Raw genomic sequence first — 12,498 nt, 5'->3', positions numbered from 1 at the left:
AGGAGTATTGAAAAGATAGTCTGCTCCCTACTCTGCTTCTGTTAATAAAAACATCAATAATTTATTTAGACAGTTGTTTTTCTTCAAAACTGTAAAAATGTATTTAACTTAAGTAAAATATTACTTAATGGCATCACTGATATCTATAGTTCATAAGTAGAGCTATTTTCACAGGAAAAGGCTGCATAGTAATTTATAGGAGACCTTAATTGATATGGTGGCCCACATTTTTTCATTGTAGCACCAGAAACACCACAGCAGAAAATATGTTGAATCTTACAGTAAAACCTCAGAGATCTAGACATAAATAATTTTCTCACCAAAGTTTTGAAATTCAATATCATACATATCATCATTACTGAATGTAATGATCTAAAAAAACAACAATAAAACCATATTTCAATTGTCTTCTTTTTTTCTTTTTTTTTTTAATAAAAATATGTTGTATAATTAATATAGTTGTTGTTGTTGTTTACAAAGCTTATATCAACTCCTTCTGTCTGTGTGTCTGTCTGGCAAAACATTTTTACATGTTAGTTCTCTAACACCCACGGATCAAGCTGAAATTTTGCACAATTATTTATTTTACCTGACAACACAAAATCAATAAAAAAAAAAATTAACCAATTAATTAATTAACTATTGGTAATAAATTACTTTGGTATCTCAAACAAGGGAAAGAAATAGTACTTGACTGAAGTTATGATATAAGCTGAATTAGTCCCCTTTATAGATTGTTGTCTGAGGCTTATTACAAATTTAATTGATCCAAACTAATTGATAAACTTAATATAAGCTTTGTTTTTTTTTTGCATTTTTAAAAAATAATTCCAGTTATCAGCTTTTCATTTCTGGTGTGGATATGGAGAAAAGGAAGCAGTGGACATGATTTCATCATTAGGTCACATTGTACAGATTGCAATCCTAGTATTTTAGGTAAGCATACAATTTGGGAAGCTCTGATGCACATTGCAAGTCACAATCAAACATTCAACAAAAACAACTGTCTCTTTGTAGAAGTGATAAAATTTATTTTAATTCTTTATTTAAATATTTTTTAAATAAATTAAATGTATTTACATAACACACACACTCCATACATAATGTCAGCAATTTAAAATCAATAAAACACAAACATGTTTAAATAAAAATGTCACCTGACATGCCTTGTCAAAGATGGAAAAAAACAATAACATAAAACATTCTAAGACAAAATCAATACTAATAATGAATTAAAGTTTTATACATTTTTAGAAAACATTAAGCTCATTACAGTCAAACTTCATTATATCGGATTCCTTTATATTAAAAACTCAATTAGTATAAAAAGTTGGAAATGTAATAAATTCCCAATTTATTATATTAATGACACCTTGATCTTCATTTAATGCTTTCCTAATCAACAATTTACTTTGGATATATCATCTGCATGAAGAGGGGGAACTGCTGTGTGCGTGACATCATTCCGTCCATGGCTAATGTCCAGTCATCTCATTTCCATAAAATGATCCATAGTCGCTTGGTGGAGGAGGCCATAGGAATCAATGATGCCATCGTTGATTTTACCCTGTCATTTCAGTCAAATCAACAATATTATTGTCAATACTTTGAAAATTGTTTTTTTTCCAACCCAAAATGTTTTTAATTTTCCCATTGTAAAACATTCAAGGAGGCCCAGTGGCTGAGCTGTAAAGTGCTTGGCTTCCAAACGGGGTCCCAGGTTCAAATCCTGGTGAAGACTGGGATTTTGAATTTCGAGATCTTTGGACGCCTCTATTGGGTACCCAACATTAATTGGGGAAAGTAAATGCGGTTAGTCATTATGCTGGCCACATGATACCCTCGAAAACCGTTGGCCACAGACCTTTACAACATCTGTCCGATAAATCGCAAGGTCTGAAAGGGGAAATTTATTTTTTTTCTTTAAAACATACAAATGTTTACTTTTCAATGTGTTTTTACCAAGAACATTTTTTTTCAAGAGTGGGGGATATTATAGTTTCTTGTTTCTTTAGATTAATATTCCAGATATTAATAACATGGAATATGGTAATGAGTTCAAGACACTCATTTTATGTGTTTTAAATATAAATGTATTTGGATGATAATATGCTACCTAGATCTAGTCCAGAGCCAGAGCTAGTTGAATAGTTCACAATCTGTCAATTTTCATTGTTTCTATCCTGCAGACATGAATAATAAGCTGAAGTTGTTTATTTTGTGTTTTAAATATGTTCTATAAGTCTTGTGAAATATGGATAAATTTCATTGAAATTTGGATCATAAAATATTAATTAAATCTAGTCTAGACCTAGATCCAATGAGACTTGCCCACAGTTTGTATTTTTAATTCATAATCCACTATTAAATTAATTTTTGGTTTTCTAAACATTAATTAGTGTTACATAAAAAGGGCATGTATTCCCCTTTAATTCTATCCCAAATATAACATTTTCTGATAAAAAAAAATATTGAAGTTTAATCATAACATGGTAGTGAACTACAAATGGGCAAAATGAATAATTTGGTCAGAAAATGGAAAATAATTACAGAGAGGAAGAGTTATTATAATGAAGTTTCTTTGAAATTCCATAAAATATTTATGAAAATTAAAGCTTAATATTAAAACTTAAATTCTAAAGTGAAATCTATTTTTAAAAATGCACACAAACTCTTTTGCTAATGTGAAGTCACATGTTGCAGGAAAAAACATATGTCCTAGCTATACTTTTAAACTATCTATATATTAATTAATCAACATATAATATATGGACAATAAACGAAACAACTTTTCCTGAGGATCAAATAAATTTGCATACAACAAAAATTTAACATATTGTTTCCTTAAAGTTAAAGAATAAGTCCAATATCAAACGAAAACTACATTATTATATGTTAAAAATAACTTTTTTTTTTTTTTTTACTGAGTAGAACTCTACAATTTGAATCACTAGCTTAACAGGTAAAAAAAACAACTATTTATGCATAGCCTTATAGGTTGCCAATGTTTGCATGCCAATACTTTGCAATGTAAATGTTAAACTTCTAACAAGACAAAAACCATCCACAACTAATTATATCAGCAATGCATAATAATGGCTTAAATCTCTAACTAGTAAATATAAGAAATGTATTTGTGAAATACACAGCCTACTGCTCAGCAGATGAAAAGAATAAGTGTGTAAAATATTTCATTGGGCTAGATGCCACTAAGAGCTACTGCTCAATAATGTTAACATGCAATCAAGTTTGCATGAATACTGTTACAAAAATGCCTGGCTGCACTTTTAAATTGTCTCATGTCTCAATAATTGCAGCCACTGTCTCAGCCTAAATTTATGTTGCTACATTATAAACATTGTAAATGTTTCGATCCAATATTGGATGCAAGATTCATAGACTCTATTAACAGATGAAGAAATTACATGGTGTGATTAGGGAGAAAACATCAAGCTGAGAGATGTGTGGCCTCTAAAAAATGTATGGATACACCTTCATGAAATATTTTTAACACCAAAACCAGAAGTACTTCTTAAGAGTGGAACCCTTGGTGTAAGAAAACGGGAAGACTAAAGAGAAAATTTAGATACATAAGGTTGGTTGAGTACAACAAAACTGATGGGAAGAACATAACAAAGAGGTGGAGAATTATATGCTTTGACAGAATATAGGAACATTATATATTTATGTCAAAAATACGGATAACAATATGGTACTCTTCATAGTCATTCTGGGCATGTGTATTGTAATCAAACTATCCTTTTGAATCTGTCAGAATCTGAGATTAGGGAGGTAAAAAGTAATTCAAGAACAGGATTAAAGAACAGGATGTGTATTTTACAAGTGATTTTAGGGAAATTGTTTAATGACCTAATCGCAAAACCAGTTTTTTCACTCATCTATAACTGCAAAACCAACAGCCAATAATAATGTGTTCATCTGTATTAGAATAGAAAAAAAAAAACAACTAGAGATTTCATGTCAAGTCAGACAGATTCCCTCAATGAGTTTAAGTAAAATTCAGACCTTGAATAAAACACTTTTACCAGATTCAAAAGCAAAACAGTATGTGCATGATACGTATACAACTTAAAAAAAAAAAACGAGATTAACAAACAACCTTAAGACACCAAAAGTGTTGTAAATGTCATGATTAAATAGCTACTAAGATATTTAATGTAAGACAAAAAAAAGGGAAAAATAGGCAACCTTTAATAATCTTTTTCAATGATCTTCAATTAGCATTAATTGCAGTAAAGATTAATTAATCATATCCTACAAGTCTTCTATTTTGTTCTGACAATAAGCATTTCAAATTGTTTGTACCATAGTCTCAGTCTAACACAAATTATGAATCACTATGATACATTGATACAAAGATGGGAAACCAGACATTTTACAAACATTAGAAACACTAACTAGCTAGCTCAAACAAACAAACATCTCTCCTGTTGTATACATGAAGACCTTCTTTTTAGTGTTGAGCTTTAAAATATAGGTATGTTAAATATTTTAATTAAACTATACTGATAAATTTCTAAAAAAATGTTTGCAATATGCTATTAGTGTATTATACTATCTTAATAAATTAAACCCAGAAGACAGGGACTGTATAAATACAAATGACTTTCCCAAATGTTTTTTTTTTCTTCATATTATACATTTACACCCTTCATTTATTTTAACTACATAAAGGATTAGGCTGAGGTTACAAAAAGTATCTAAAAGGATATTTGGAATAGAAACATCAGCAACATATCTATATGCTGAATACAGTAGGTTGCTGGGGAAAGGGTTCACACCAAGAATTAAGAACAAAGGCATAGAAAACAATGTTATAAATGAATCTTAATGAATAAATAGATAAACCAAATCTTGAATATATACGACATCACTTGCTCGCATACTTAACAAATATTTTGAGTTTGATTTGATAATATCAAAATGATTAGTATTAGTTTCAAGTCAAACACAAATGTTTACTGCCTTCTAAGCCTCTACCAATTAGGCAATCAAACAAACCATGTTAACAGAAAATTCATGTGCTTCACGACATCCTGACCTTGGTGTAAATTAGTGTGTAATTAAGACTACACTATTTCAAGGCTATGAGAAAATGGTGAGAAAAATACAGTGAAATAATGGGCAATCCTGATCAGGGCACAAACTATGAATCCTAAGACTTCACAACTCCACCTAGCAGCAACACAGGACCTGGCAAACAAAAAAAATAATCTTTTTGTTAAGTAATTCTAACCAGTCCCACAAATATTGCAAGGTTGGGGTGTGACTGGCTGGGTCATTGACCCATTCATCATTGTTACAGTACTTAGCTTCACATTTGTTTTAACTATTGCCTATTACAAAAACACTGCATGCATAGAATGTTACAACTAATGCCACAATAATTAAATTTTATCATAAACTAAGCATAGCATTACTAATTTCTTCAAAGCATTGTATTACTAATTACTTCATAACATTGTATTACTAATTACTTTGAAGCATTGTATTGCTAGTTACTTCAAAGATCAAAAATAATAGTAATATTTAAAAAAAAAAAATTTTAAATGATACGAAAACAAAAATACAAAAACAGCTACAGAAACAAAAAAATTACTAGATTTCTAGTTCCTGAGTGGACTGAAACATTCAAACATTCAGAAACATACATAGTGGGAAAGACCAGGGTTTAGTTAAATCTGGGCTTATTCTTGTCATTTACAGTGAGATCAAAATATATTACTCTATACACTGTCACATATATATTGTGAAACATTTCCCTCACAGATGTTCTGCATCATAGGAGATCAAATCATCTCATGGAAAAAAAAAACAACTAAATTATATTGTAATACTGGAGAGTATCTTTATGTTAAAAGAATCCAATAACAAATTTGTTGGGCAGCCAGTGATCAACAATTGGAAAAAAAGGTGAGGTGCATGAACAAAATGTGAGCAGCAAGTTTAAGTTCAATCAATGCCAGGTCCACCAATATAAGCTAAGAGAAGGACATCAAGTTGAAATGAATATTCTGTAATTAGGTATCAATGGCATTCAAATTGCAAATGGATTCTTATGTAGGCTGTCACATGGTATATATATAGCAACAGTAACAGAATGCTGGAAGCGGTGACCAATGTTTACGTAGATGATCAAACTTTTTTCCTTTATATGCATAAATTTATGTACAAGCTTGGATAGTTGTATAAACTTGATTGCTTCAAAGAAAAAATACAAAAGAATAAAAGTAATGTTAAATGTACAGTGTTATTATATGTTTATAACTCAGTTGTTTTTTTTCCTTTAAACAATCTTTGATTATAATGTTTTAACACACAATTTAGATAGATATAAGGCAGAAATGCATTCAACATAACTTGGCAGTTAAACAAGTTTCATAATCTCTAACACATTCAGACTGTGTATAAAGCATTTGTAATCCTAGCAAATACCAATGTTAAAATGTATTTGAGGGAATTTTTTTTCTCAAGTTTAATGCTGTATATATTGCAAAAGGTGCTACAATTATATAGCACTTGAAGACTCAAGCAAGGTTTTTATTCAGAAATAACATTGTGTGAAGAATGTTAGGCTTAATCTGTTCCCTTTTGTAAGCAATCACATCCCCTTCTTTGGTGAACAGCTGGTTGGAAGCGGTTGATGTTGCTGGTATACATAGGTACTTCTGCGCCAAAACCTTGAGGTTAGGGAACTGAACTTCATTTAGTTTCCACCAAGTCAATGGGTTGGCATTGCGAGGAATATTGGCCTCTTTAAAATAACGACGAGTTTCATTGTCAGCCTCAGAGGCAGATGTCTTCATGGCACCTGCCTCTGACACTTTACGATCAAACATATTCCAAAATGAACCAGTAGGGTCATTTCCATAAGCAGCATCATTGCCTAAAGAAGGAGTATCTGAATTTTGCACAACTGTTGCAAGCTCATTTAGCAAGCGTTGGTGAGCTATGTCTAATGCTGATAGGTCAGTAAAAGCATGACGCTTAAAACGAGGATCAAGCAAAGTGGATACTGCCAACTTATAGTTGTTTTCTACATTGGCAAACAGCTGCTGCATCTGAGTGATGAGTGCATTTTTCAAAGCAGACTGTGGCCCTGGAAGAGTGGCAATGCCAACAGATGTTACCTGTTGTAACAAAGTGGCAATGGGTATAACTTTAGACATATAAGTATACTGCTCAGTGCAAAGCTCTTTGGTGGCTGCTTCAAATGGCTTCAGCACCTCCACAACACTTCTGATTAGCTCCACCTCATCATCACACAAGCACATGTGGTCTTTGCCCAAGAAGCAGAGTACAGTATTGACTGCTTCATATTGCTCCACCATCCTCTCAAACATGGCATATGTGGATGTCCAGTATCTAAGGTTTTCCTGTTTCAGCTTATGAACTGGCAAGCTATGCTGCTGCTGAACAGCTGCTAGAGTGTCTGCAGCTTTGGTGCTTTTCTCAAAGTAAGCAACTGCATCACTGGTTTTCTTTTGAATACGAACTAGCTCTGCAACAGATGTTAGGGCATTTGTGATAACAATGTTTATAGTATGTCCAAAGCAAACTAGTTCTTCCCATCCATTTACTAAAGCAGCACTGTGTATAACATCCTCAGTATTGTCAGCAACTAGCGCAATTACTCTGTCAGTTATTCCCCATTCCTCAGTTATCCTCTTAAAGCTGGTTGCTATATTTGTCTCTGTAATATATAAATAAAGAAATTAATTAGCATGTTTGTTTTTTTACCCAATATTGGGTCCTATGCAAAATAATGTGTTAAATCTAGGCATTTGTACAAATTCGAGAGTTTAATCAACATATAGGTAGCAATTTACTCGACAAATATTTTTTCATCTTTTTACTTTACTTATACCTCTTAGTTTTATTTTTTTTTTTGTTTATATACTATACAGCCAACAGTAAAAAAAAAAAATCATTTCTAGGAATACATTTAAAACAAAAAACTAAATAAAGATGAGTTGAAAAATGAATTAGTGTTAAGGACTCTTAAAAGTCTGAAATATATTGATTTTTGACAAAAATCTAGATTAATAATAATCTTGAGATTTAGAATACTTTTAGTGTGAACTGACATTATCATTTTATATTAAAAAAAAGTCCGAGAAGTGGAAGCTTACAGTAACATCATGCCTAAATCAAGTCTCAATTATTCTTTTAATAGGATAGTTCATTAATTTTCAGAATTTATTCTAAACTCAGAGGCAAAGTTATTACAGTTAAGTTTGTCTTTGTTAATATGTCCACATTTAAAAAAGCAAACAAAATTTTATAAATGAAATATATAATTACCTGTCTTTTCTTCTGTGCAGTCAAAAGTTTCCAGCACGATGCTTGACATTTCCCATGAGTCTTTTATAAAGTGGGCAGATAAAGTCATAAATATTTGGGAATCCCTGTATGTCCATGTCTCCACAGTTAATGCAAAATATGAAGCAATCACAACATCTAATTTTATTTTATGCTTGGTCTCTTCAGCTAGTTCTGAAAGAAGGTTCTTAACAATGACTTTCTTACTAGGAATTTCATATCGTGAATCTAGAGACTTCACAAAGTCACGGAAACCTTTCCCATTCACAATAGATGCTGGGTGCAGATCAACAGTTATCATTTTTAGTAAAGCCCTGGTCATAGTTTGCTTAACTTTTTCAGCACCATATGATTTTCTAACAACCAGTGTTTCCCTAGGACTGTTGTTAAGCAAAACAGTTTCCTCTGCTTTCACTATAGGAATAGCTGTCAGAGCTTTGGGACGCCTGCCACGGATTCCTGGACGAATAATTGGTTTACCAGATTTGGCTTTCAGTTCTAAATACAACTCCATCTCTGCCTCTCGTTGACTCTCAGCCTCTCTATACGTTGATGGATGTTTAACACGTAGATGCTTAAACAGATTCGATGTGTTGTTAGCATGATGGCAGGTAGCACCACACATTTTGCACCTGGCTCTCTGTGGCTCATTAAGAATCTTGTCAAAATAATACCATACAACACTTCGTGGACGTTTTGGTCCTTTGTTGGATTTAGGAATGATTGAGGTTACCCCATCAGCCATGATGGGCACCTGTTTGGAACTTCTAGTCCTTCTTACTTTTGTCTCCTCTGTCTGTAGATAGGCTACAGGAGTTTTACGAACTCTACCACCTTGTTCAATTGAAGCGAATTGCACCAGCGGTGAAGTGCTGAAGTCGTTCATGAAGAGTGTTTGTTTTAATAATAAGTATGAAAAATTCTTCAAAACGTCCACTAAATGGAAATCAATTATCCATTTTAGTACTATTATAAGAAAAAAAAAAGACACTTATAAAATCTAATAGTCTAGTTACAAGAAATAATTTTATCTCAGCATTTTTATACAAATTTTTCCATGAGCAATCAATGGTGATTTCCTTGTCAATAGATTCTTATACAATAGCAAACCAACTCAAGACATTCAAGCAAAAGTAAGCTTAATAAAGATGCTAAGTTTTTTTTAATCTAACATTTTTATTTTAATGAAAGTTTAGAGCTATCCTAAGGGGATATCTAGCATTAATAATTAAAAGTTTTATTAGATGTCTCACCCTTAATTAGCCAAATTTTTCAGCAATACTGTTTTTAAAAAGTTAACTTTAACCCTGTATATGTCTTTATAGGATGTCATGTGACAATTTAACTTATATTTCATTTCTTCACTTATTTACATTCATAGAAATGAAAAAACTATGCCACTACATTATACAGCATTTAAATTTAGGATGCATGCTGAACTTCAACAGTTTATTTAATTTGTAAGCAAACTGAAATTCAAAAGTTCAATCAAAGATGGTTGACTTAGTGGCCCTAGAATGTTTCTGTTAGTTTTTTTTTATTTATTTGCATCATAGATTAGATTTAGTCGTTTTAGATCTAATTTTTTTATGTTAATATAGAGTTGGGAGAGTAGGAGGAAAGATCCCAGATGTAAACTTCCCAAACTGGCCAATTGATTAAGAGCAATTTAGAGTTTTTATTGTGTTATCAGTAATGTGACATCTTGTCAATGAATGTCAGTATCCACATTAGTGTCATTAGAGCTTGTAGGCCATAAAAAAAAAATTTAAATGCTATAAAAATCTTAGCCTGTGCCACCTTTTTAGATTGTGATGATGAGCAGGAAGATTTGATTTACCAGAGAAAAAAAAACGTGGTGGGAGGGACAATTATTGATCTATCAGGTACCAAATTAGGTCACATTCACTGAGTGGAGTGAGCGGGCTTGAAGCGGGGGGTCACGCAGTTGTTTTTTTTCTTTTTGGGTCAACTAGATCTAGGTAGGTCACAGTATATTGCCCTTTGTAAAGTTGAGGGTTTAGCAGAGAAGGGAGCAATAAAAAGAGGGAAAAGTGACACTAATCATAATCTGTAGGTCTTGAGTTAGTTTAAAAAGAAATTGATATTAAATTTTTTTTTAAATTGAAGTATATTATTTTTAAATACAATAACATGAAGTGTTCGTTAGTGTACAGAGCAGAGAATGGTGTTCATTAATGTTAGCGCTGGACCTCATTGACCTGACCCTCTTCAACATCATATTTTATTGTAACTATGCGTAGCGTAACAAAACAAGCTATTTTTATTGACAAATGGATGACGAGTTTATAGATGTTTGCAGTTTTTCATAGGACTAACCATTACAGAGCTATTAACTTTCAAACGTAAAAATTGCGGCGTCAGCACTTAACTTATTCAGAAGAGGGAAATTACCATAGATCTAGATCTAAAATCTATAAAACTAGACTATAATATGGTCAGTCAGTTTTGTGTTGTTGGCAAAAAATAGACAACTGTCAGTGAGTGTCACTGTGACTATGTGACTTGTGTTTAGACATAGATTGATAGATCTAGGTTTTGTTGGCAAAAAATAGACAACTTCTATCAACTCAACTGTCACTGTGTCACTATGACACTATGTCAATGTGACTTATGTTTAGACATAGATTATGATAGATCCAAAGATCTAGACCTAGATCTATGTATAGATTCTAGTATAAATCTAGATCTACTCAGTATTGTGAATATTAATATGATTTGAATGATATGTCAGATGTTGTCAAGTCAATGTCACTGGTGTGTCGTTGTGACAGTTTTTTTTTTAAATAGAATCTAGTTGTAGAGTTCTTACTTGGGCAGCTATTGGAGCTATGGCACGTTCTACAGACTTGCTTTTTACAAGCTTTTTAATTAAACCCATAGTAACATCCATTTCGCAGCTGTTTTCATTCAGTTTTAGATCTAGAAACAAAGTTTTTCATAGCTTGGACAAAGTCTTAATGTTTGATTGACTACACAATACGTAAACATTGAAATAGTCTGCACAATACAAGCGTATCGAATCCAATTTGATCATCTTGCCGTGTTCTGAATGAAAGAGATTGATCGATACCCTGATTGCTCATGAAAAAATTATGAGGCGATACTATTAAAATTACGATTACTGCAAACTATTTTCAACTAAATTACCACAGCACTCTAAAAGCGAAAATAATATGATCGAATGACACAAGTTTGAAAATATCACTTCAGCAATATTGTCAAATACCAAAAAGATTCACCATCGAATCAATATGGCGTCTGGAGGGAAAGTATTCGTGACGTCACAATGTAGGTCGAAACGTGGCGTATGAAAATGTCTGACGGGACCAATTTCTGCTTACTTGAATAGAAACTAGCTAGATAAACATTTAGCTATAGTGTTTATCGATGGCTAAAATATAAGCTCAGAAATAAATATATTTTAACAATTAAAATCGATCAACAGCTTACGTGACTAACGCTGTATGAATTTTAATAAATGAAATCGATACTATTAATATCCATATCCATTTGACCTGAATTGTATCGTATCGTCATGTGATTGGATAGTATCGGCACCCAACATTCTGTATATTGGAATTTAAGATTACCGTAATTTAACAAGACTAACTAGACGATTTAAACATTACAATGCTATAAAGTCTACATTCTTGAATGTAGCAAAAAAAAAAAAAGTTATAGATTAGATTCAGGGTTCCTAAATATAGTGAAATTCAATTGGTTTCTTTAAAAAGTTTAAAACTTAATATAAGATGTACATCTAAAAGAAATTCTTTTTAAAAAGCCAACTAGAGTAACTATAGATTCTGAGTCTTGTAGATCTATTCTAGATCTGAATCAACAAGTTTTTTAAATTTTACATTTTATACTTTTAGTATTTACAAAAATTGCCAAATTTTGATTATTTTCACACAGTTCCTCTTTTAATTATATTAATAGATGTACATAGGCCTACCTGTAATGTTGTGAAACCTTTTTTTTTTTGTTGTTTTTTCATTTCCACCCTTTGCAATTTCAACTCTTACTTCTTCATTTAATTAAAAAAAAAATTTTTTTTAAAATATTAAAAGCCTATTGTTTTTAAGTAAATGTTTTTAAAAAGACTAAAAAAAAAATGAAAAAAAAAAAAAA

At 31.6% G+C, this 12,498-nt stretch overlaps 2 protein-coding genes across 4 annotated transcripts in view; both read right to left on the bottom strand.

The window, feature by feature from the left end:
• The window catches only part of LOC106055196 (uncharacterized), a 49,421-nt gene extending 37,904 nt beyond the window's left edge, over nucleotides 1-11,517 (bottom strand). For all 3 annotated transcript variants that reach the window (XM_056010160.1, XM_056010159.1, XM_056010158.1), the window contains exon 1: nucleotides 11,177-11,517. In XM_056010160.1, the coding sequence (XP_055866135.1) occupies nucleotides 11,177-11,257 (81 nt within the window). In that variant the 5' untranslated portion in view covers nucleotides 11,258-11,517. The remainder of the gene's footprint in view (nucleotides 1-11,176) is intronic.
• LOC106055197 (E3 SUMO-protein ligase ZBED1-like) lies at nucleotides 1,009-11,645 on the bottom strand. The gene is made up of 3 exons (XM_013211372.2): nucleotides 11,515-11,645; nucleotides 8,326-9,309; nucleotides 1,009-7,714 (listed from the first exon to the last, which is right to left on the bottom strand). The coding sequence occupies exons 2-3, from the start codon at nucleotides 9,227-9,229 to the stop codon at nucleotides 6,549-6,551; spliced, it is 2,070 nt and encodes a 689-aa protein (XP_013066826.2). The 5' UTR covers nucleotides 9,230-9,309; nucleotides 11,515-11,645; the 3' UTR covers nucleotides 1,009-6,548.
• Nucleotides 11,646-12,498: the final 853 nt, after the last annotated feature.

Source organism: Biomphalaria glabrata, chromosome 14 (genome assembly GCF_947242115.1).
Source record: "Biomphalaria glabrata chromosome 14, xgBioGlab47.1, whole genome shotgun sequence".
Taxonomy (NCBI): Eukaryota; Metazoa; Mollusca; class Gastropoda; family Planorbidae; genus Biomphalaria; species Biomphalaria glabrata.
Note: the sequence above shows the minus strand (reverse complement) of the source record. Positions and strands in the feature narration are given on the sequence as shown.

Excerpts from the sequence above, each read along its gene's own strand:
- LOC106055197 (XM_013211372.2), bottom strand. The coding sequence starts at position 9,229 with ATGAACGACTTCAGCACTTCACCGCTGGTGCAATTCGCTTCAATTGAA. Across the intron at positions 7,715-8,325 it reads CTGCACAGAAGAAAAGACAG|AGACAAATATAGCAACCAGC; the intron begins GTAATTATATAT and ends TATATATTACAG.